General features: G+C 39.0%; 2 protein-coding genes and 1 non-coding gene across 3 annotated transcripts in view; 1 reads left to right on the top strand and 2 right to left on the bottom strand.

Annotated features, from left to right (window-relative positions):
- Positions 1–5,155: 5,155 nt before the first annotated feature.
- On the bottom strand, positions 5,156–7,762 carry pomp (proteasome maturation protein). The gene is made up of 6 exons (XM_022220480.2): positions 7,664–7,762; positions 7,255–7,352; positions 6,561–6,621; positions 5,759–5,860; positions 5,553–5,646; positions 5,156–5,451 (listed from the first exon to the last, which is right to left on the bottom strand). The coding sequence occupies exons 1-6, from the start codon at positions 7,745–7,747 to the stop codon at positions 5,384–5,386; spliced, it is 507 nt and encodes a 168-aa protein (XP_022076172.1). The 5' UTR covers positions 7,748–7,762; the 3' UTR covers positions 5,156–5,383.
- A 187-nt stretch (positions 7,763–7,949) lies between these two features.
- Positions 7,950–8,021, top strand: trnac-gca (transfer RNA cysteine (anticodon GCA)). Its single transcript has one exon. It is a non-coding gene; the product is annotated as a tRNA-Cys (tRNA).
- Positions 8,022–10,310: 2,289 nt separating this feature from the next.
- The window catches only part of c20h11orf65 (chromosome 20 C11orf65 homolog), a 40,522-nt gene continuing 24,336 nt past the window's right edge, over positions 10,311–26,496 (bottom strand). The window contains exons 2-5 of the mRNA XM_051940449.1: positions 13,542–13,635; positions 12,925–13,125; positions 12,689–12,813; positions 10,311–10,452 (exon numbers count right to left, since the gene is read on the bottom strand). Coding sequence (XP_051796409.1) covers positions 10,311–10,452; positions 12,689–12,813; positions 12,925–13,125; positions 13,542–13,635 — 562 coding nt within the window. The remainder of the gene's footprint in view (positions 10,453–12,688; positions 12,814–12,924; positions 13,126–13,541; positions 13,636–26,496) is intronic.

Below are 26,496 nucleotides of genomic sequence, written 5' to 3' on the forward strand. Positions count from 1 at the left end.
GATTGTCTAGTTGGGAGTGCAGTGGTTTCTTACATCCACAAAGCCCCAGTGAAGCCACATGTTCCATCCACAGTTCAGGAGTACAAATGTGTTTTCTCTATATTTACATTGTATTAAGTGTTCTCTTATTGTGCTAATAAACCTGGCTGGTTAACATTTCTTGGTGCTAGCTTTTTTTTTGAAAAATTGTTTTGTAAAAACTACACATCATAAAAGTGATGGGGTCAAAAAGCAGCCATTGAATATGGCCTCTCAGCCTCTGTAGCTTCGACTTAAACTTCTCTTTTAAAAAAAAAAGATCAACAAAAGAATAACAACACAGATGTTTTATCTTCATGTTAATAACATTTAACTCATTAAATCAATTCATGTGGAGCATTCATGTGGATGCTGACAGGTCACCAGTTAGTCTCATGCTATTTGGAGCAGTAACAGCTAGCATGAAATAAAGCTACTAAGTTCTTGGACCATTCTCAGATGTTTGAGACAAAACTAGCAAACTTAACAAAGCAAAATTACACAATTATTAAAATTTTCGATTGTGTGGGTACGACAGTTTCATTCAGCTCAAACTCCATTTTCCTCCTGAATATGACTGAATGACCAACCACAACAGGCCCAACAGGAATGTCAGCTCTGACTCTAAAGACACATTTTACGCCACAAACACGAAGCCCACTAAAATATACAATGATAGCTGTGGAACCTGCTAAACTTTATACAGGTTTGATATGTGTCAGTTATGGTGCATCTCCAGGCTGTCTGCTGTGTTAACACGATCAAAGTAGCGTTAAAGTGTGAGTTGTTTATGATGGAAAATACTGATTCAGCATTCCCCAGTGGAGTGGATCATATGAATTTTTAATCAATAGTGAGGTTCCACATATTCCCGCATAATAACAACCAAAACAAATCACATCACAGGGGGTGAAGCTTCCCTATAGATACGCCATTTCATCAGATGTTGGAGGGTTGCATCAGCAAACAGTTGGCTGCTTCAGCATTAAAGCATTAAAGCAATCTGCTAAGTTATGGAATATTCTGTCAGGGGGCTTGAGGCCAGCAGTTACATCAAATGAAGCAGTGAGAATGGCTTTAAATAAATAGATTTTTTATTGAAATTCATTGATCAGTTACAATTAGTACTTCAATTATGTGTGATGAAGATGTAGTTTTACCTTGATCAGAGCTGAGAAATTTGCCAATAAATCAATAAGTTAACAACAATTTCAGTTTGAGTTTAGGAGAATGAAGAAAAGTGGAGAACTTCTTTAGTAGCTGGAGACGGGAGTAAAGTAAGTCACAAAAACATTTATTTAAAATGTTGCTTTAGAGTTTGTAATTTGAACACTTCATTTGAATGCTGGCACTGATAAAGCAGGGGGTCAGAAATTGTGGGCATCAAACACTTAGTTTCCTACATTCTATTAATAAATGTATTATTTTTCATTTACATAAAGTACAATCAGGTGACAATTCTAAACAAAGGAGAACAGTGCTCTAAGACACTCTAATGCTTGAAGATATTTTTCTTCTTTAGATTAACTTTTATCTTTTAATAGCATCCATCCAAAGTAGCCACACACAGAAGTAGTTATAATGTACTCCCCTGTCCTCTTTTTAAAGAAAGTAATCTATTTAAATGTGCATGTGGCATCTCTTCATTTCAATGATAGATTCATTAATATTAATTCACAAAACCCTTAACTCCATGGCTCATGTTCAAAGCCCTCTGCACATTCAGAACATTTCACACATACTTGTGGTGTTTTAGCCACACTAACTAAAACTTTAATCAACGTTATTTCAGATCAGTCTGTCGCATTGTTTCATCTGTAAGTATATGTTACAGTGCTTCTTCTAAATAAAACTTCTCTGCATCTTTGAAACGGGCAAAGCAAGACCCGCACATGCGCATTACGCGCCGGTGCTGCTGGCGGATTTCTCTTTCGACACCCGTCAGCCACCGTAGCGGCAGAAGTACATTTTTTGTTCCGTACTGCCTCGTCGTCACACTTTATTGCATTTAGACCATATTTTAATCATCTGTGTATTCTCATAGAGCCGTTAGAGGCATTAATACTTAGTGTAAATAAGCGTTGTATATATTTTGTTTGTCAACTCCTCCCATTGCACGACTTCATTTCCCCAGCATGCTTTGCACCCCAGAACATGCTGAAAAATCGACGACACGGTCTAATTAGCGACAATAAATATTCTTAATCCGTATCAATGCTTTGGAATTGTTTAGCTTATTTATATAATTACTCATAAACTGTGTTGCATTAGCGTACCACCATGTTTTAGCCCGCCGTGTGTGGGAAGGCGTATAAATTCCCCCAGGTGCCATGTTCTCAACTGGTTGGTCCGATGGTGGTGAGATTTCAATTGATTGCTACAGTGAGTTACAGAACCTCTACGTTTCTTCTCTCCCCTCCCTCACCACCGGCCTTGACTAGCCTTTTAGTTTTTTAATAATGATAAAAGCCAAATATTTAAATATTAATTAAGAATGATATCACAAACGTGCAGTGGCATAAAAACTATTCCAAATACTGACTACAGTTCAAAATCATCACTGTCAGCTTTCAAGATAAAGAATAATCCTGCTTTTAGTTAGATTATTCATATTTATCTTACACATAATTAGTCTTACACATATAGCCAAAGTTTTGTTTCATACAATCATGTAACTGGAGAAGGGTCAACATGTGGCAAAGGGTGGAACTGGAAATGCTTTGTACTTCTAGTGGAGACTGATTTATATGAAATAAAATTCTAAAATTAACTTTGTGAACTTGTTTTTTTGTATTTTTCTTCCAACATTTAGTATCACATGGAAAGCTGAGTGTTCTTTTTTCATTCCCATCAAATGTCACATGTAATATCATTATCATGTGTAACACTTCATTTTCATTTGCAGCTTTTTGAAGACGTGCTATTCCATGTGCAATATACAACATTCATTTAATTTTTTTAGGTGCAATATATTTTTCCCATTTACATGTGTGACATTACTTATTACCCCCCATTCTAATGCCGTTCTAAAATAAGAACGGCATTACTTTATACCATTCTTATTTTAGTTCACTGATTTAAGTAATTCCAGTAATGTATCATACTTATATGTTATTGCAATTCATTTTTTAGGCATCACATTTATTAACTTATGTAATGTTTGTTTGCTTGTTTAGTAATATCTGGCACCAGAATTTTCTTCAGATTGAAAAAGCTTTTTCTTACCGTGTAACAGAAAATGAAACTACACTTACCATTTCCATGATCTGTCTGACTTCATTTATTGTCCAAAGGTTCATTTTAAATTCCATTTCCACCTCTTTACTCTCTAAAATAAACAACAAAAAACATACAATCACATTAAAGGAAGTACTGATTATAAGAATTCACATTAAAACCTCTTCCTCATATTGTTTAGACCTACTTTTTACCGTCATAACAGCACTGACCCAGTAACACTACAGCTCCACAGACCTGTGAAAGTGTCCTGCAGTATCAGACATCAAGCAGCAGAACCTTTAAATCCTGATTGGGGCTTCCATGGATATGATTAGTTTTGAAGGCTCTTGATCAGACTGAGGAAATCGGAGGCCAAGTTAACACCTTCAACTCTTTGTCATGTTCCCCACATCTTTCCTGAACATTGCAGTGTGACGGGAAGCATCATTCTGCTGAAAGAAGAATAAATCTGACATTTAGGGGTTTACGCAGTACCTGGACTTACTGTTCTCTTACTGCCTACCCGCTGACAGGCGCCATGGTAACGAGATAATTAGTTATTTACTACACCTGCCAGTGGTTTAAAGTAGTGGCTGACTGGTGTGTAACTTGAGTTATTCACACATGCTGTTATATTAGCCATTTTATCCTGTACAGTAAGAAAAAAAAAATCTGACACAGAACCTTTCTCCGTAATTCATTCAATAAGTTGTCAGTTTAATGTTGAACTTATGGATGACTCAGTATAATCACTACAATCTCACTTTGATTTACAGGAGCTGCTGTATCTTATAACAGCCTCTTAGAGCCATCTTTGCCCAGAAAAATCTAATGTGCAAAGCTTCATTTGATTGTGCCAAAAGCATAAACAGTAAAGTAAAAATATGGAATCTAAAAATATAGAAATCTTTCAGGAGGAACGTGCTCTGCTGTACTCTAGTTCACATAATCGTGTTATATTGATTTCTGTCACTTTCTGGTGTTTTAAAGGAAAATCTGACAGGTTGAACTTGTTCTGTTTGCATTGATTTATCACAATGACTGAAAATAGCTCATCTGCTGCAGGAGAAAACAAGTGAAGAACAGAAAAGACAAGAAAACTCCTGCAGGTTTATGAAGCTTTCTGGACAGCCATCTATTGCTAAAGTGATGGAAAGGCAAAAGTGAGGAGAAAAACGGGATGTGCCATCAATTAAAACCTTTCCAGTTCCTCACCAGCGACACATGAAGCCTGGGTTTACATGGCAGCTACTTCTCTTCTTTGCCGATATTGGACCAGATGGTGGCAGCAGCTGGAAGAGTTTTTCACCTCTATCATCCTGCAACCAAACAAACACCCCAAACACACTAGAGAGCAACGCAAGGTTTCATCAGATGGACAGATTTAAACCCTGAGACTGAAGAAGTGAAGGCAGGCGAATGACGGTTGTGTCAAAGGGTTGTGGCATCAAACAGGACTTACTAAAAATAGATTAACTTACTTTCAAAACGAAAACCAACATTATGCTCTTTATACAAACTGATGAAATTTCCAGTACCAGTCGAAGTTCTCATTCGATGCTTTTTTTATTTATTTGTATTAGTTTCTAAGAAGCATCAAATGAGAAAGTGTGTCCACATTTTTGACTGGTAGTGTATAAAACAGCATGCAATTCCAGGCAAAAACAGTCTCTATTTTGTCTGTTTTGATCAGAAATTCAATTGTCTAAAGAAAAAAAAAGTCTTTCTGTTAAACCTCAGGAGGGCAGCATCGTCTTGGAGTCTTCAAAAGGCCTACAGTTCATGTGGTGGTCCATCAGTCTGATCAACACGTCGATACTTTGCTGTTTTAGTGACCACACAATCTTCACAGTGACGACATGAGCACAACTTCAACCGAAACATGTAAATAAGTGATGAAATGAAGCCACAACATGAGGAAGGTTATGAAGTTTATTAGAAATAACCGGATTGGAATCATACAAAAACAGCCATGAATGTGGCTGTTTTAACGCCCCACATGTAATTTACAGCCTCACCACACACACCCATCGAGCCCATTCCCTGCCCAGAACTCGTCACTTCAACTGTGCAGCAGCTGAGTTTCTGTTGATAAATGTATGCAGACATAATAAGCTAATCTATGTGTGGATCTTGTGTTCTTCTTTCACAACAACCCCAGTTTGTACTCCACCATCATGTGTGGCTCGCCCATCGTTTCACTCTGGGCTGGATCTGTAAAGCAACAGGACACAAATGCAGAGTTAGGCTTCACGGTACTACAAGTGACAGTGAATGTGTAAAAAGTAAAAAAAGAAAAAGGATGAGGTTCCCACCGCTGAGGATGTCCTCGAAACCGATGGCCTCATCGCTGCCCCGCAGTGTGTCGAGAGCCAAGTGTGAGCTCTGTAAGAACGGCAGACGCTGGATCTGAAGGAAAAACCGGCAGACATCAAGTTAAGGATGAAAGGTAAATCTTAAAATGACTGAAAAGAGTAAGGAGTGAAAGGAGAAGAATGTCAAGGATGTGGACTACAGTCACCTGTCTGGCTGCTCGGTACTCCATCTGCAGTTTGAGTGGAGCATGAAGACCCTGGATGTTTCTGAGTGTGGAGAAGTTCATCTTGTCCTGGTTTAGCTGGAACTGCACGCCACAGAAATCCACAAAACAGTCAAAAACCACAACCTTCACCATCATTTATTTACTCATTTCTGTCCACTCAGTGGCAGGGAAATGAAAATAAAATTAGGTTTTGCATTTATAATCGAGGATATGTGGCACAATAGAAATTTTTCTCACCATATTCCACTGAAAAATTTGATGAAGACAAACATTTAAGGCCCAAGTAGAGCTCTAACTTTCAGAAACTTCTTTACGTTAGTCTGATCGATCCACACAAGCGTCTCCAGAGAGAGCTGTGTCCTCATACATGATGCATCACAGCAGACTTCATTAGATATTTATAATATAATAATATGAATTATCCACAGAGCTTCATCACTGCTATCAATGTGTTTTTATTTTACTGATGATAATAGAAGTTAGTAGCTAGGCTACTAGTTACTGAGCAGTTTAACAAGCGTGTTATTCATTTAGATTTCATTTTTCATTTATTAGTGCATTATTACAGATTACACACTACTTGGTGGACTGTGCAATGTTAATTGTTGTCTGTGAAATGTGGCATGAATATCGTGACTCTCTGTGACGGATATGACTGAATGAAGCCATGGGGAACATGAACATAAAAGTGACATATGTCTGAATGACAGGATTTCATCAATTTAACAGACTGATAAAGCCAAGTTCATTCATTTAATTCTGAGACTTCAAGGTGACTTACATTTTTTTCAGACAGCTCTAGCGGGTGGCTGGGAAGAAGCTCATTCTTTACACTGGTAAAGCTGTTTAGCAAAAGAAAAAAACAAAAGCAGGTTATAAACAGTATCATATACATTTAACATAATCAGGAATACAACTACAAGTAACGATTATTACCATTGTTGATTAATCTCTACATTTTCCCCAATTAATTGGTTCGTTGTCTGATCTGTAACATACCAAAAACCACTCAAGGATGTCGATTAGTGATTTTTTTTTTAATATAGCATCCTCAAATGTCAAATTATTTTGTCCACAACCAAAAAATATCACTTTAATGCAAATAAGGAGGAAAGAAAGCAGCAAATATTCAAATTTAAGGAGCTGGAATCTGAGAAATTTGCCTTTTTTTTCCTTACTCAAATTATTCAAAATGTTAACTTGACTTTCAAAACAGTGGACAGTCAATGTATTAGTTGACAAATGGTCCGTTAATCATTGCAGCTCTTGTCACGAATACATAAACCAGTATAATTAACCGGTAAGATAGCTACTTATCACATGTACAGTTTATTAGGAAACAACAGAGCAGCACAGTAACGTGTGTGTACATAGGGATACCTTACATGTGGTTGTTTATTCGGTGTGACATATGTGCAGTGCTTACAAAATTATGACCAGATTCTTTTGAATTTCAGTCTCTGACAGTTTCTTACCCGCTTCGCAGTGAGTCCTGCACTCCATAAGCTCCCTGTGGACACATCCCGGCCACAGGGACACTGTCTTTCAGCTGAGAGCGGATTCCTCTGGTATTCTATAACAACCAAACATTTACTATTAACATTTGCCAACATTTTTGAATATACACAAGGTACAAGCACTCAAACTAAATGTATCCCGTTAACTCTCTGCCGGGAGCTTCGTAGCTAGCAGTAGCGCTAACTAGCATTAGCTCCAGTGACTAATCAAATTCACAACTACGCAGTTTCACAAAGAATAAGATCGCAGACGACACTGCAGAAGGGCTAAGTAATTATACGAATGACTACAGAAAACAAGACAATAGTCGTTATTTGTATTAAAATGATACGAATAATATTATATGAGATAGAACTGCTAACGTACCATTGTGATTCCGTTTCTTCTACTTTCTGTTCTGTACAATTGAATTTCCGGTTGCGTCGCGGGTTCATGACGACACTTCCGCATATGCAGCGATGCAGTTTCTACTAAACATAAGAGAGAGCGGATGGCCAATACTGACACGTACCCTGTGGTTAATTGTTTTGGTGGCAATATTTTTTGACGTACATTGAAAGTCTGTAACAATTTGGAACCACAGCAACAATCTCAATGCAACACACGATGACCTGTTTCTTTAAAAACAGTGCGTGTACAATCTTTTGCAACAGGGGGTATAGCTCAGTGGTAGAGCATTTGACTGCAGATCAAGAGGTCCCCGGTTCAAATCCGGGTGCCCCCTCTTTTCTCAACGTCAACAACCACAATATTTGATGTATTTGACAGTAATAACACCTCTGTCAGAAAAATACAACCTTGCAGGGGGGATCTTTATTCAAAATACATGGCAACATTATGAAAACACACTCAAATTGTATCCCATCTGCCACCGTTTATTATTGTTTTTTTGAATGTCCACACACACTTCTGTTTGCTTACCACTTGATACATAAGAATTTTATGTACTAAATGTTGATGTCAACACATCCAATATCACAAAATGGTCATTATGCAAACAAGTCTTCAATGACTAAACAATCTGCTGCCTCTTGCTTTATAACAATTTGATGAGAGAAAACAAACTGGACTAGTGTCGATGCTTTAAGTGGACTATTAAAAGCACTCGTCCGTGCCATGTATTTGCCCTTTAGAGAGGCTGTTTCTTCAGGTATTCAGCGCCCCATGATAATGGAAGCAGCTCCTCTAATTTCATCATGGTGTAGGATCCATCGACTTTGGTCATGAAGACGGGCATGTCGCCAAACTGTTCAAATAGAGATGAGTATCAAAGATCAGGGCAATATTCAAATCAAGTGAATGTTCTCACATGCAGGAGAAGTAATGATATAATGTTTATTCATACTGCAGAAAATTAGCGTGTTCTTTTACACAAATAAAGACTTTTCTAGAATACATTTATACAGGAAGGGCACAGTTGTGTCAATATTCAGACAAATTCAACTCTCATGTGCTGTTATATGAGCATTTCCCAGTCATCTGAACTATATTTCCTCTTTTATAGTGACCAGAACTGCCTTGAACATGCTATTACCTCTCTTATGACCTGTCGGCAGGCCCCACAGGGAGGGATGACCCGGTCTTCCAGGTCACTGCACAGAATTACATCTTCAGTCTGATCTGACAATACAAATTTGTCATACATGCCCCCTTTGACAAAAACAGTAAAGCAAGTACCTTGAAATGGCAATCGCCTTAAATTTCTGGTATCCCTCAGACACGGCCTTGTTTATGGCAGTCCTCTCTGCACACAGGCCCAAGTAGAAGCAGGCATTTTCAACACTGCAGCCTAGCAAAAGACAAAAACAAAAGGAAAGAGAGAAGAAAAGGACAGAACGGGAGATGAGTCCAAAAGCCAAGCATCGTATTCTTCTGTACGAGCCTTAATGAACACAATTCATTAACAGAACAGAAGACTACACATTTAGAGGGAACAAATTAGATTGTTCAAGGTATAGCAAACTCAAATTTCAATCAACTGACTTGTAAGGCTGGAAAAGAAGTCACTTGCAGCTTGATTTGTCGAGTCTTGGGCTGAGATCCCTCTTCCTGTTCTTCAATAAAGTCCACCAAAAAATGATCCTCAAGGACCCCACAAACTTGCTCTTTTATATCTCTCCGGCTCTCCTCCTTTCATCAGCTCATGTAAAAACCTGAATTACCATACATTTGTATAACAGCTATGGAAAAAGATTCAAATTTCACTAGAAACCTATTCTGTGGGAAGAGACAGCTGTCTGAGGTTACAATCAGTTTGATGCTTGACGTTCATGTCACTCAAAAACTGACTGTAAAATATTGTACCAGAGTGAAACATGTTAAAGAGTAGAACAGCTTTAAAAAACTTAATCATACGTCAGAGATTAGATCCAATGCTGTTGGTTTCAAGAGATTCATCTCACACAAACACTCATTCTACTGACGAATAACACAGAATGAGACTTCCTTATCTACCTGAATAGCAAACATCACAAGACAGTCAAAGTGACTTTATTTTAGGATTTTGAAGTGTCACTGAAACGAGATTGCATGGACAAAAAGCTTACAGTTCTTTGGAATTAAAATTTACGATTACACTGGTTTGTGTGCCTTCTTCCACTTTGACTTTATTCTGTTCTAGTTTTTTCATCAGGTAACATAAGTGGATCTACCTGGAGTGGATATGAAGAAACATCTGTAAGAAGAAGAAAAAAAGGATTCAGCAGATAGTAGTGTGAGATACTGTACACTATGCTGTCCTAAGAGAACAAGAGACTTCAGTAAAAGAGGAATATTTTTACCTAGGCTCAGCTCAGAGCAGCGACTGCAGCCCAGCTGATACCAGTCATCAAAATAACTGCAGAGGAAAAAAGAGCAAACCACCAGGATGCATCATAAAATAATGCAAGTAAAAACAGTGCCTCCTAGAGCAGGTCAGCAGAAAACCCAAGCTTTGCCCCGGTTTAAAAAGAGTCTGTTTGGCAGAAAATGAATAAAAACACTTTCTGCACTAGCTGACACTGAGTAGAGGATCTTAGTTGTCAAAGCTCAGAGTGTCGGTCCAGGCCAGGAGCTCCTCCACCTCCCTGTCCAGGATTTCATCATCATCTATTTCGTCCATGTCGTTCATCACTTCCTGAACTGAATTCTGTTCCTCCAGTCGACCCTGCTGATACCTGTATAAAAGAAAGACAGGCCAATGATTGGGAAAAAGTGTCTCCTCACAGGACTGCACATCAATCAGCAAACAAACCGTTATGTGTCAGTTAGTAACAGGAGCGGTTCACACAGAGCCGAGGTAGTCTCCACTCAGTTTGCTCATCTACAACAAGCGGCTGAAGATGGTGTTTTGTGACATGAAGGTGGTATTGATCTTTTCTAACACTAGCATAAACATCCCTCCATTAGCTATACAACACTTAATCCTCATTAGGGTGGCGGGAGGGCTGGAGTCCATCCCAGCTGACTTAAAGTGAAGGCAGGGTCCCCAGAGACAAACAGTCCCACTCATATTCACACCTACAGACAAGTTAGAGTCACCAATCAACCTCAGCATGTTTTTGGACTGTGGGAGGAAGCCGGAGTCCCCAGAGAAAACCCACACATGCACAGGGAGAACATTCAAACTCCATGGAGAAGGGCCCAGACCAGGACGTGAACCAAAGCGACAGTGCTAACCACTGACCCACTGTGCAGCCCTAGCATAAACATGAAGACGTGAAAAGTGAAACTATTTCTCCATGAAATCATGTAAATAGTCAATAAAACACAAGTGACTATTTTCATGTATATTCATGTGACATTTTGCACACTGAGGCTGCAGTATATGTTGCCTGGAAAATCCAGACTGACTTTATTTATGTATTAATATAAATACAAACAAAGGCAGTCTGGCATTGTGATGATACAAGACAATTTCAAAAAGGAGGGGCTAACGAATGCCGCTTGAACGAGAAAGAACCAATCAGTGTAACACGGATGTGACGCACAAACAAATCGACCTTGAAGTCCATGTAGTGCAAAGGTGAATGATTACTGCCGTTTTTGTCACAAAAATCTGCGAATACATGGGGTACTCTCAAGTACAACTCTTATTTTTGAAAAGGCTACGCAACAAAAGACTCCTTCCGAACAATTAGCAGCGTTAGGAATAACTTTGTTAATGTCTGTGTTTGGTTACGGGAGGTGCGCAGGTGTTTTATGGGTAATCCAGGCGCTGAAGATGACGCAGCATTAACTCCCGCCTCCCGTGCTATGATTGGTCGTACCAAACTTTCCCGGGAGGGAAACGTGATTCAATTCGCCCAATGCCAAACTGACTCTCCTGTATCTCCTAACATGGAGATAGGAGATTACATGGAGATTCAGTTTGGATTTTCCAAGCTACAGTATATGAACAAAGTCCAGCGAGAAAAAGACTCTGTTCCTCGTGTTGCTGCTGAACGTTTCATTTCAATCTGACATCAGTTAACACAAAACTAAGTATTCTTTGAAAGCATTATGTCTTTGTCTATCCATCTGGCCACTTTGGGCTGTAAATCTAAGCTTTTCCACTAATTATGACAAAATTTCACACAAATCTGTAATAAAACAAAAATATCACACTTTATATCCTAAAGGTTAATTCAATGCAACATCTTAATGTTCTTGAAAACATATTATCTGGCCGTTATTCAACACCACAGCTCGGGAACAGAAGAACAGACAGAAGGAACCTGCAATTTGACTGGTTGATGGAGGCATACAAACACAAAGCAGTTATTCTAGCTCCTCCTGTCAGAGAAAAACTGACATCTTAGCAATAAAATGGGCTATTGTTCAAAGTAAAAAAAAAAAAAAAGGAGGCTGGGACTGTGAATTAAGTTCTGTGTCCCAGCACCTCTTTTTGTAATTTGGAAACATGCTGTCCTCAGGCTGAGGCTTTTTGACTGTGCTTTGCTGGAAGATGTGTGGAGAACCTTGTTTATACTCCTGTTCAGTTCAGTTCAGTCTATACACAGGGCTTTGCTGCTCTAGCCCTGCTTTGTCCAGCACAACCAGTAGTTTGTAGTGTTAGCTTTTATTAGCAGCTTTTAGACAGATGCTGCTGCTGGAACCAATACTACTGACTTCCACTGTTACACTATGTATTTAGGGCATTTACCTAAATTTGAAAAAAGAAAATCCATCTGCTGCACATGTCAGTGAGTTAAAGTTATTTTGTTAACAATAAAACTGTGAGAGATTCCATTTCTGACTGTGTGAGGATGAGAAATGATAAAGTGATAGCTCGCATTTACGTTTATCTTGTAATTACCATTTGAAGCCATGCATGAGGTTGTTTAGCAACCATTACAGAGGCTCCCTTTAAACACAGTAATCTGATGAAATGCTGACTGTGATCTCAGACCACCCAGACCTACTAACACTCACAGTTTCTTCAGCCATTCAATTTTCCTTCTTTTCTTCCACTTATCCTTCTTCCGCTGTAACTTAGAATAATGAAAGTCCATTGTTTTGTGGGCTCCAATCTTTGTGTTCTTATCTACGCCAACCGTCTGTCAGAGAGAAGAAGAAGCACAAGAACACAGATTTTAATCATATCTTCTTTTAGTAGCTAACAGATGAATTGACTTTGTGGCTGTTTATTTGGTATCTTTGCTCTTTACCTTGCTAGAGAACAGCCTCCAGGTGTTGTTCTCTACACGTTGGTACCACCCTGATCGGTCCTCCTGTGTAACAGACCCACTGCTGCTGGTCTGCAGGGCCACGAGCTTCTTATTTCTCAGCTTACTGTAGTCCCTTGGACATAAATCCGTGGTGGGCCGATAGGTGAAGATCTTGTAATAGATGCGAGGTGGAAAGGTGATCTGAACAAAAAGGCATGAGCTTTATGTTAGCAGGTGTGTCTGTTTTGTTATATATTTTCATAATATAAGTTGTTGCCACTATTTCCTTCATTTGCTCTTACCCCGCCAAGTCGAAATCTGATAAACACCCCAGCGGCAGCATCCAACAACTCTGCCTGCCACAGCAAAGTCAGATTTCATGTCTGTTTCATGAGTTGTTTCTCATTTCTGGAGGTCAGCATTCTGTTACCTCTCAAGGATTGACAGCTCTGAGGGCTGTCTGTGGATCCTGCTGGTTGCATTCGCTGATCAGCCCTTTTAAATTTGTGAAGACCTGTCTGCACTGCAATTTAGGTAGGAAACAGAGTTTTACTTTACGTCTGTGTACTTTAATTTATGCATAAATAAGGTTCTGTTTTCCCACAGCAGCAGCACACCACATATCTTCTCCAGGCCCTCTGAATTATTCCAGCTGCCACCAGCTGCATCGTCTCTTGCTGGGGCTCCGGGGGCTCCTCCTCCTGCAAGCTACTGAGAAATGAGAAGAGGGACAAGAAAAGAAGAATGCAGACAGTCAGATGTGGTCGATTTTTTCTGTTTTTCATTTTGCAGAATGTTTACAGTCATGTAGTGAAGCTGCAAACTCCTGTTGCTAAAATTTGAATAATGTGTCTCATAAGGAGTGTAAGAAAATAGATTTTATTTAGATGATCTATTTGGTTGTTCTATGTTTCTGCATTTTTACCACTAGGATAACAAATTCATCTAAGTTTTTATTTTCAAATAGCTCAACATGTTTGCATGTAGGTCGCATAAAGTTCAAAGAAAAGGGGTCAGAGGGAAACTTGATGTCCACCTCAGGAGATATCCTCAAATCTCTCAAGGTTTGAATGTTTTTGAAAGGTTCAGGATTCAGGAATCTCTCAGGATTTCTTATATGGCAAGAAAAACTCATCAAAGAGTACAAAACTATGCATCCTGACCATTGAAAAGGAATTCCTGAGTTTTTGCCCCTATAAAAGCTGTTACATTTGTGCTTCTCCTTTAACCCTAGTGTTTTCCTTACCAAAAAATGCCGTTGCCTTGTCTGAAAAAAGTCCAAAAATTCAGAAAAAATTTCCCCAAATTTATAAAAATTTGCAAAATCTTCAGGAAGAAAATTCCTGAAAAGTTCCCCTCAAAAGCTTCATTTTTTAAAAGAAAAAATCCCCAAATTTGACAGCGAAATTCACTGGATTCTGGTTGATTTTTTTCTGAATGTTCTTAAACATTTTTTTAATTTGCTTTTTTCCACCAAAAATGTTCAAAAATTTCCTAAAAAATTTGAAAATGTGGAAATTTTCACTGTGAATTTTTTTTTTTTTTACCACATTTTTAAAAATTTAAAACAGGTCAATTTGACCCGAAGGCCGACAGGAGGATTAAGAATCTGAACGAACCCTGTTATTCACCACATTGTTCACAATATTAAATTATTATTAACAATGACTCAAGAGAGTGTTTCAGTGTGTTTCAAGTTCAATAGATACAGCACTTTTCCACAAGGGGAATCATGTTTTTATGAGAGCCAGTAGTATGCAGTAGCTACATTTATTCATATTCTGTAGCTTAAGTACAATCCAGAGTTAAGCACCTTTTAGTGTTTTGCTGTTGTTGTTGTTTTATCAGAGGTGTCAAACTCATTTTAGTTCAGGGGCCACATTCAGCCCAATTTGATCTCAAGTGGGTCGGACCAGTAAAATCAGAGCATAATAACCTATACATAATGTGAGATCCAAATCTTTCCTTTGTTTTAGTGTAAAAATGTCTGCATTTAAGGGATTATCTTTTTACAAACTATTATGAACAACCTGATGACAAAAGCAAGAAACAACATGTCTAAAAAAAATAGACAAACAGAAAAATCTAGGGAAATCTAATGAGACAAATAAAAGACAATGTACATTTTTGCCTAATCACCTGTAGATGGAGCTCTTCAACAAAAAAAATTCACCACTCCTGCATCACATTATCTATGAAGGTCCTCACACACAAACACATATTTTCACACGTATTTTCATCAATTCACTGGCATTACATTAACTTAGGTTGATGTCCAGGATGTCCAAGGTTATGGTTATAACCTTAACCATGACTGTAACTACTACATATTTGCACCTTTACCTGGACTTAATTTTAAACTGTCTATGTTTGATCAGCATAATGTGACTGTTTAAACAGCTTTATGTCCCCACAGCATGAGCAATACAAATACACTCATACATGCACACACACACACACACACACACACACACACACACACACACACACACACACACACACACACACACACACACACACACACACACACACACACACCAAATCAGTCAGGAACTTTGCTGTTCTGTAATGAATAATGTTCTTTCCTCTCAACCTCCTGACAGGAGCAGCCAGGTCAAGCAGCCAGGCCCTCTGTTCCTTCATCTATCGTCTCAATCAGTCTGTCAGACACTGTGACGTGGAGTCATCACCAGCTCTATGTGATCACGCAGTGGTAATAAGCAACTAGCTGAAGTGACTTCATGTCTCTGTCCTGAATGTGTGAGAGGATCTTCACACAGAGACACAGTGGTCTGAAGCCTGCGCACACATGTACAATTTAAGTGAATCCACAGCAGGAGTTAAGCATTCTGGAGTTAAGCTCTTGCACAAACTATTTCTGTATATATTAGCAGCTACATATTAAAATGTGCATTTTTGAGTTTTGCTGATAAACCCGATGCTCCTGTTTGCTCTTCAAACAAGCTGCGCTCACAACTCTGGACCAGAAAGTTGCTGACATGAATTGCTAACTAGACAGATGTCCATTATGCAAATATCTACAGAATGTGTTTCCTCACCATGGCCTGAGGCCAAGAAGCAAAACTCAGATCACATTTTTTCAAAGCAGGAATCTTTCTTTTATTTCAATCTGTTTATTTTCTCCAGGGGGACTTTGACTCCTAACAAGGACAGATATTTATACCAGTCAGTCTGGTATTATATCTGCATATATATATGTGTGTGTAAAACATCTGGACATACTTCCAACAGAAGCTACATTGCAAAAATATTTACTGACAATGTAGACATTTGGCTTGATAATCTGATCTGACTACAATTAGTGATGCAAAGGCAGAGGAGAAGAGCTTTTCAGGTGCAGCTACCCAACGTACACCAATCAGATTTCTAGAAGTTTGTGTGAAATTACTGTGGAGGAAGAGTTTGCATATTAAGTTTCCTGATGATACAGCTGTCATGCATCATCTTAATTTGTAAACAGCTTAGTATTTAATTAATTTTAGATTTGGCTGTCAGGAGCAACAACAAGCCAGATTAAAAATCCAAAGATGTGAGAGAATGCCAGGATGCCAGTAACACAGCTGTGATGAAAGAAAAGATGATATTTAACTTCACACAAGACTACATCTGAACAGGCTTAGGCAGACTTAGAGTTTGTACTCTTTCCACACTCAATTCAAAGTGTCTTATTATCCATCCCTGAGTGGTTTGTAATGAAATGGAAATTGTCTTTCAGTGTGTTGAATGACAAATAAAGATTCCAAACTTTTCATCACAAAGCTTTTATTTTATGAAGCAGTATTCCAGATTATTGTTCAGAGTATTTTAAGCATTGCTAACTGTTTTCCATGTACTGACATTTTCCCTCCAGTTTCAAACATGTTACTGTTGCCACTGGAGAGGACCTTTTGCATAATTACATTGAACTAGCATCCATGTGTGTAGATTCTCCTACACACATGGATGCTAGTTTTCACTTGGCTGCAATCGGAAACTTCACCATCAAAATCCTGCACACTGGTCCTTTAAAGAAGCCGTCTCAGGAACCGTCTGTTTACAGTTATTTCGAGCTCACATCTGAGCTGCTGCTTTAAATTTTTAAAAAGGATGTTCTACCTGTGAGGGATTATTTTAAAGATCCCATATTAAGTCTCACATGCCCCCACAGTGAGTCATTCTCAACTCAGAGTACTGCAAAGATTGTTCATTTCACATGACTGCACAACTTCTGGTTTTAGGGCTGTTCTAAAATCAGCATAGCACCTGGATCAAATTATTTTTGGCTTAAGCAGGTAGGCTAACTTCTTGTTCATGGGCTCACAAGTAAATATCTTTACAGCTTTTATATCTGGAACCTTTAATGAACAACAAAATGCTTTCGCAGACAGATTTTGGCTCAAAAAACAACCCATCCCTACCACATTAGACTAACACAAGGCACATATGTCTGGATGCTTTTCTTGCATTTTAGTTTTGTTTGTAACTAACTAAGTATGGATACCAAACCCTGGTAGTAAATGAGACATAAGGCTATATTCTTAAACATCAGTGAAGCAATAGTGTCCTTTGCCTACAGCTCCATGCAGCACACGACTCTGCTTTTAGTGACCACAGAGGACAGAAATAAGTGTTCAAAAGTGAGATTATATTTCACTACAGTAAACACTTAAGAAGAGTACAAGGCAGGAAGCTAGACAACAATAATGACAGACATGCCACAAACCCTTTAGCCAAAATAATTGCTTGTATTGTGGTTTGAAAAGTTAACAACCCAATGAGACCCAGATGATACATTCAGCATAAAAACATCAAGTTCTTTTAATTTTTACTGTTCTCAGGTCCAAACTAGCTGGCTGATCTGTAAGCAGGTGTAAATCCAGTCTATAGAACTGTGTGTCAGAGTACAGTTAGACCTGCCATACTTCAGCTGAAAGACTTCAGCTCCATCCCAGCTGTGGTTCACCATCCATGAGACAGAAAGTTCTCAGATCGATGAGTTTGTGGGAGGCTTGCAGAAAACTCCTGTGTTTCTCTTTCTATCTCTGCTCTTCTCCAAATCAAAAAGGCTCCAACTCAAAAACCTGACATGTGCGGGTCACAGTGAAATCACATTTCATGCTGATTTAAAGCACTTCGAATCTGTGCTGCCATCAAATCTCAAAGCAGGAAACTACATCCATCTTTTCTTAAAACGAGGCCTTATCCTTAGACAGTAAGGTTGCTAAAGTTGTCCAAGTAGGGCAATTTAGCCAATAATAGGTTCTTTCTTTAATCTGCAGAACTTAAAATGAACATCCATGCTTTTATCCCTTCCAGACTGGATTATTGCCATGCTCTTTATTCTGGCATGCACAAGCGAAACAGTTAAAGGCCACAGACCATGCCAGGCTTTTAACATGTTCAACGAGGAGCAGCCACATCGCACTAATCCTGGCTGCCCTTCAATCTTACCTGAGTTTTGGTAAAGCCTTACATAGTCAAATATCTGGCTATATTAGAGCCCCGCTAACTCCCTATGAGCCTGTTCACTGCATGAGATCCTCTGACTTCCAAAATCTCAATTTGTCATTAAAGGTCACAAGACTCAGTTGTGAAACTCACTGCCTGTGGATCTAAAATAGGTCATCTCAGTGCTCCCTTTTCCTTAAAACTCACTTTCTCAAAGCGTTCTCTTCAACGGTAGTTGCTGTAACTGGTAATCACTTACTTTGGTTTAGATTAATTACATGTATTGATTGTCTTTATTGATTGCAATTTGTAACTCTGAGTACAGGTTTTATTGCTGCTGCTCTAATTTTTGCTGACTCCAACCAGCCACCGGCAAATTTGCTAATGAGAAAACAGGAGAATGTTCTGCGTCCCTGAAAGACCCAAGAGAACATTACATATTCATACTATGACCATGGGTGTTCTCGTTTTTACATCCACACTGCATTTTAACAAGGTGTTCCAAATATAGTCTGCCTGTGATTTCTCTCCCCTTCTACTCCCGCTGCAGCTGTGTTGTTTCCTCATTTAGTGACGGATTGTTATGAGTATTTTAGCACCAGTGTAAATGACTTTTACCTCAGGGACCAGAGATGACAGCCACGTGAGGGTTCTCTTCTAAATGGAATAGCTTTGTCTTTTCAGACCCTCATCAATTATAGGAACAATTCCCCGCTGCCATCCATCACTTTCACAGTGGAGGCTGAGCTCAATTCTTTTACACATATTCCAGTTTAAACATTCTGATGTCTCACCAAGCAGCATTTCTCAATACATGTCGTTTTACCAGGTGACATGTTCCAGTCAGCAGCCTCGAACAGCAGGGGGCAGTATAAGACAAACTCACACAAATATTCAATTATATCAACAACAAAATATTAGTTCATATTTGCACGCAGTATATGGGTAATATCATCCCAAAAGCATCCAGGGTGGATCCATCCATGCATTTTAGCTCATCACAATGACAAATAACAACAAAATCTGACAAATTAGAGCCTCTATTCATATGTGATTAATGCAATAGCATCACTTTGTTTTGGCTGGAAGGAATGTGAGTTAATGCATGAGGAATTCTTTGCAAAGTGAGCTTGTAGAATAAAAACATTATTGCATCTGGAGCGGCGATTTGCAAAGATGTGCATGAAAGATTCTTAGACAGAGCAGCCAGCTGGCTTCGGGGTTAAACTGAACGTCTCAAGCTTGTCAGATGTGATTCAAAGTCAAAGTCATGAGCAATGAACCCGTTTCTGTGCCCTCATTGTTACACATTAGAGAGTTAAATACATGGGAAGGCTGTGAATCAGAGCTGTAGACTGCCAGTAGTTCTACTGCTGGGGAGACTTTTGTGGTGACAGAAATCCCGAGTCCTTACAATGTACAAATACACCCTCATGTGCAGACAAAAGATGACTTTAGCTGACCACTCTCAACACCACTTATACCACAAGTCCCAACCAGGTCATGGAGGCCAGCAGGTTCATTTAATATTAAAGTTTGGAGTAAATTCTGAATTACAAATTGACCAGAAATGCTGCTCCTGTGCAGAACAGGAGTAGCAAAGCACAGATTTGAGCATTTTTTACCGCCAGCCTCTCATATCAAGTTTATTACTCACACCATTTCTACTGAGAGTGCCCTACTTACCAAAAAGAAGAGTAGGAATTTGAATAAAGCCAAGGGAATAAATTACAGGGAAAGAGAGAGATATTAAATAGATCTTTAATAATGCATTAAGATGGGGTGAATAATACGGGAAAACATTTTACAGCCTCAGTGTAATTAAATGTGTGTGTTTGTTTGGCACATTCATACACATATTCATGTAGTTGTATGTTCGTCTGGGTCTCTGGTGTGTACATGCTGTGGGATTATACTGTACCCGTGCAAACATTCAACTTGTTTGTGATCTTGTCCTGTTTGTACGTGATGATTAAACTGGCCGGACTCCAGGCTGAAGCTCTGGGTTTCAGTCAGCACTTAATCGCTCTGCTGCTGCTCTCGTGTTTGAGTGGATGGTTAAAACAGGGTAATAGACCTTTTGCTTTTGTTAGTTAATTCTGTGGGCTGGATCATGTGACCCTCTGAGCTTTTTGTTTTACCTCTCTGACACAAAAAATTCACAGACACAGACACATGCTGTATTACTACGCAGATACCTGGATGACCTTTCATTGACTGGATTCATTCCCAGAGTTCCGACTATCAAAGTCAACACATAATACCATGCCACACTTTGTTTTGGAGGGGGGAAATACGCTCCTGTCATATCTAGGCCAACTTTTCTCACTGTTCTTTCACCTGTTTCATTCCATTCATCAGCATACACTTAATAGAAAAGATTGATGTAACCACTGTGACATCACGCATTGGTTTGTGGACAACCTTTGTCTTTTCAAACCAGATGTGACAAGTGAGGGCTGGATATGACCGAGATGCCAAGAACACAACACTCTGTGGTACAGTAGTAACTTGTCAATCACAAGATAGCCACGCCCTAAATCCATTGATACCAGAAACGCATTTAAGAAATGCTTGCTGAGGAAACAAATCAAGTGACAAGTAGGGTCATGTCGACTTACTTTTATGACCAGATGAGTCTCCCCCTGCTGGTTGTTAGAAAGAATGCAGATTTAAGGCACTTTTCAAATCTGAACAACATGTATGCTATTTTTTTATTATATACTGTATATTCTGTGTTCACTAGCTAGTTATTTGTGTTCTATTTCCGAGCGTTAGCCAATTAGATGGTTTTTCAAAGCTTCTCGCTGCTCGCTGTGACTGAAAACAAGCTGATGCAAGCAAACTAAAACCGTAAGAATAAGATAGGATTCACTTTATTGATCCCTCACATGGGAAATTTACATGTTACAGCAGCTAGATACAAGTGAAGCATAGTAAGAAGCAAGACAAGAAATACAAAAGTGTAATGAGGATCAAAATAAAGACGATGTACACCTGTCACACGTACTGATTTAGCAAGGTGGATAGTGTATCCAATTGTATGACACACATAAAAGTACTCAAATCTGACAGCTGTTACTGACTGACAGAAGCACTTTGTAGAAATAAGGGAAGCTGCAGAATCAGATGATATTTTTCTTCAGGTTTGCAGCTACAAACATCCCCTTTTACATACAAGTAGTGACGTTAATCCATTGTCAGTAAGAATTAATTACAGCAGCTTTAAGCCTGCAAAATGAAACATGCATCTAGTCCTTTTGGCATTGCGAGTAAATACACAAATACTGTTGACGGGTGCCCATGGTGTATGCTTCGATTTTTACTTCATGGTGGAGTTAAATGAAAATTGGTGTACGTTTGTCTGTCTCTCCATCCATCTGTTCGCAACATTACTCAAAAACAGACTAACGGATTCGGATGAAATTTCCAAGGAAGGACAGAAATGACACAAGGACCACCTGATTAGATTTCGGCAGTGATGCGGCTTATAGTCTGGATGCACAGATTTGTTAAAGATTTCTGCATCATTGCGAGATAGCGGCACTGTAACTATGACAAGAAGTGAATGCTATGTCAGCTGCCTGCTGATGATCACATGATTGTGACCCTACTACAAATCCACCGTTGCGGACTCATCGGGACTTATCCATCGGAAATGATATAAGGAACAACTGATTTAATTGTGGGCGTGTTTCCGAGTCCCATCAGTTCCCGCTGCCCGCTACATATTTAGGTCACGTGATTCAGTATCCTTCCATAACATACACATGCATAACACACGCCTGTACTCAGGTCATTTTGTTTGTAGGTACATCTATACTAAATGACCACATTCTATAGTGCCGTGATTTGTGCCACAATTTTTTTAAGATTTCAGCTGTCTGAAATGATACGACTGAGTAGCCTTGACTGAGTGCTGTGCTCTCTGAATGATTTTCTTGTTTAACTGTGATCTTTCTCTGAGCTAAAGTTTCTTTTTTATCTGAAGGCAAAACTTTTCTTGGATGCTTTCTAAGTTTTTCCTCCAGGCTCCACTGTCCATCTAGTTCATGTGGCCTACTCCGTCTTCATCGCTACAGTTTCTCTCCTCTTCAGCTCTGTCATGTCAACCATTGCTGGAATGTCACCACAGACACCAGATCTAAAACTCCAGCACACTGCGAAAAACAGGGATTTATCAACCGCTGATGCCTAATCAGCATTCTGTGAAATCATTTGGTAAGGAACTGAATGTAACAGATGTTCATTTACATATAAACGTTCTACAATCCAGCTTGAAAAACACCATTTACATTCCAGTCCCAGAAATAATTTGTATTTAGTGGCACATTAACCGTCTATTTGAAGGTTTACTCTTTGCCATGTTATTTTCAAGAAATACAAAACTACTTGTACTTCTTTTCTTGGATGTCAAAGAGAACTGATTGCCCTTAGATTTCAAAAGGAAAATACACTTGACAACAAAGACAGTTTGCACAGTGTGATATTCAAACACTGAACGGTTTTAGCCTGAAAAGTGTTTGTTTTCAGGGCAAGGCCGATATTCTTTTTGAAAGTTATTGAATAATTCTTCAACCTTTATTCATTGTGTTCAGATCAGACTGCACAGGTAAGAGCACACCTACAAAGAGGTGCTATATGACGCTCACAAAGGTAGAAAGGCTTGATGTCACTCGCAGTCATGGAGGAGATCGCTCTGCTGCAGATTGATTTGTATTGATTCACTGAGACTTGGCTGCACCACAGAAAAAATGCTTTATTCCTTCATGTTGAACACCCTTCATCATCTCCAACCTGCTCACACTGTAAGACATTTATCATCCAGTGCTTTTCAAGATTTAATCACTGTTTTGTACAAGTTTGTGATAAAAACAACACAGCATTTCCATGAATTAGTATCATTAAATAAACCAAAAACCAAACCTGGTTTTGTTTGGCTGGAACTCCACAGGACTGCTAATCAAACTGGCAGGACAGAAATGAGATGCTGCTGTTCTGACCTCTAAAATATATTTTATTGCGGCACTTCCACATGTGCACACTTAAATCAAGAAGTGGAACAACGGAGCTTCCTTCAGTCAAAGTAATAAAAGACCCAAAGGAAGGAGGCAAAGGACAGTGATGCAGTAGGATCTGTGAGCTCCGAGTTTGTCCTTTCATTGCCGTCCTTCTTCACCCTTTTTATTGTTTGCCCGCTTTATCTTGTGCTCTTTTCATCTTTTCTTCTCGGATGCCTCTCTGATATCTCCAGCACAGCTCACTTTTTCTCTCTCCTTGCATGTCTGTATCCATCCAGCTTCCTCTTCCTCCTCCTTTGTGGGTTTCTATGGTTTGAGGCAACATGCAGTTCCCTTTCATCCTGAGGGAGATTTCCCTCTTTCTTTATTTTCTCACTTCATCTAAGCAGACAAGCCAAGTGAACACTAATGTTCTTTTTCTCATTAATTAGGTGATTACTTTCCCTGCCTTCATTCTTCAGTTTAAAGAAGAAAGAAGAAAAACCCACAGCCCCATAAAGAGTCTGTCAATCTTTACCTAATGTATCTACACTTCTTCCATCTGTGTGTTTGCTCTCTGTTATCTGCCTTCCCTTGTTATCCAGCTCGCCGTCTGTCTCCCCTCTGTGTTTCTGTCTGGACCACCTGGCAGTGATCCTGTCAGCTGTGTTTTCATTTATGAAAGGGCAGAATGTGCTGCTCTGCAAAGAGATAAGATGCTTGAGGGCGGTGCTCATCATCTTCTGCTAGTTGCAAGTGAAATGGTGAAAGCAGCAGGGTGTTTACATCCCACTGAACGTTCCTCATAACAGATATTGTACATGAAGTCAATGATGTAAACCACAGCAAATCAGTATAAACACTTCTTTTGAATGTTTTTTATTTTGGTGTTGGTGTGATTTCTCTTGTGAGAATGGCTTGTTTATAAAAACTAAATTTTTGGAATTTTTGGAAAGCTACAGTAGAGATAGGCAGGAAGTGGGGAAAGGGGGCAGAGGAATGACATGTAGCACAGATCCAGTCAGCTCAGAGGACTCAACCACTCAAATTTGTGTTGTGTGACAGTATAGTTTACTATACTTGTACAATCCTATTCATTTTTCAAAATACTCCTGGGACAGTAAGTGATTTTTGCCCTCATTTTCATCATTCTGCGTCACTCCAGCCAGTGTACCAACTACACAGGTGCTGACTGACTATCTGAAGAAAAGATCATTTCTCAGCATGCCAAACAAGCGCATTTATTTCCAAAACACTCTAAAATACATCCCCTTTTTTGGCTTGATACCGGTGTGTGTCAATCATTATCTGCAGCTCTTTTGGATGATGTATGCACCGTTTAAGTGTGCTTGTTTCTACTTCCCGATCAATCTTTCTTGTGATCCTCTTGTAAAGCTCTTCCTAAAGTACAAACATGCTTCAAGTCAAATATCACTTCTGCATTGATTTTACATATAGTCACACTGCTTCTAAACTTTCTGAGCACACATGAAGGTGCCATGTAGAGTTTACCTGTAAACAACCAAATGTGTTCCTCAATCAACAGACTCAGTATCTTTGCATGACGGTTTTATGTCTGTGCTCTGGCAGCAGCTGAAGCCAAAGGTATTATGTTGTCTGTCAGTCTCATGCTCCAGAATGATATATTAAGAAACGCCTGGAGGGAATTTCATTACAGCTGCCATAAATGCTCACTTTGACTCTTCACCATTGCGAATGGAGGACACGGACGTTGTAGTAACATTGTTTGGCTAATAGTCTGACCCCCAACAAAAGTGCCAGGCTGTTCAGTGAATTCAAGTTGCCGCTGGTGTGTGTAGGGTGCCAAAAGGAAGTCAGTATACTCAGCTGGAGGGGAACCTTAGTTGTGTCATTGAAGATGTGGCTTGACTGAGTAGGATGCTGATCTATGTGAATGTAAGCTTGGAAGACTTTATCGATATATGTGAAACTGAATCATTCAAAGGAGTAAAGTGGCATCTTATATTCTTGGTGTGCAACTGTTGATCAGTGGAATATTGTGAAACATTGAATGTACACTACTGTTAAAAAGTTTATGGTCGCTAATGTCCTTATTTTTGAAGGAAAAGCCTTTTTTTTTCAATGAAGATGACATTTAATTAATCAGAAATACAGTCGAGACATTGTTAATGTGGAAACAGACAATTTTTAATGGAATATCTACATAGCGGGGAACATTTCCAGCAACCATCACTCCTGTGTTCTAATGCTACATTGTGCTAAAGGCTAACTGATGATTAGAAAACCCTTGTGCAGTTATGCACACCAACAAAAGTGTGAGTTTTCATGGAAAACATGAAATTGTCTGGATGAACCCAAACTTTTGAACAGTAGTAGGGTGACCATATTCTGTTTCTCTGAAAAGAGGACACACTTCCAGCTCGCGCGTGAAAAATTTTCAGTCCCCCCTGCCCCCATTTTTAGGGGTTTTCCGTGGGTCAGGGGGCTTTCTGTGCTTCAAACTCAGTTAAACAGATATTCTGAATTCCCCAGAAAAGAACACTTTACCTGGATAAGCAGAAAAATAGCCCAAAACACTCACAAACAGTTGCTTTATAAATAATCTATTTATTAATTTAAAGCAATTCTCCTAAACAATATAATCAGTCACATACAAATATGGCATGCTCTAGTCTTTAATAGTTATTGACTCAAGTTGTGTAGGAACACATGTATTCAGATGTTTAACAAAATAAGAAATAATCATCTCTCTTAAGTCTGACACTTACACCTTAGTTAGGAAAAGTGAGGTAGAGTACCATTCTTCAAAATAACCTCCCAATTATCAATTATGTAAAAACAGAAATAATGCCTCAAAATATTAAACAAAAAGAAAAAAGAGAGGTAGCCTATTCTTCAATGTTCAGTTAGCCCATTCTTCAAAATAATGTGTCTAATGGCAAATGAAAAAAATATAGAAATAATGCCTCAAGTCAACAGTCCATTTTTCCTTCTTTTTCCTTTTCTTATTAGCTACAGAGACATAAGTCCCAGCTTTGCAGACTGTACATTCTGCCTCCCATTTGACACGACCCGGACGAAAACAGGGGTACTTTTTTCGCATTTCATCAGTGAAATGACATTTGCGTTTCGGCATTTTCTT

The sequence above is a fragment of the Acanthochromis polyacanthus genome, chromosome 20, assembly GCF_021347895.1.
Source record: "Acanthochromis polyacanthus isolate Apoly-LR-REF ecotype Palm Island chromosome 20, KAUST_Apoly_ChrSc, whole genome shotgun sequence".
NCBI lineage: Eukaryota > Metazoa > Chordata > Actinopteri > Pomacentridae > Acanthochromis > Acanthochromis polyacanthus.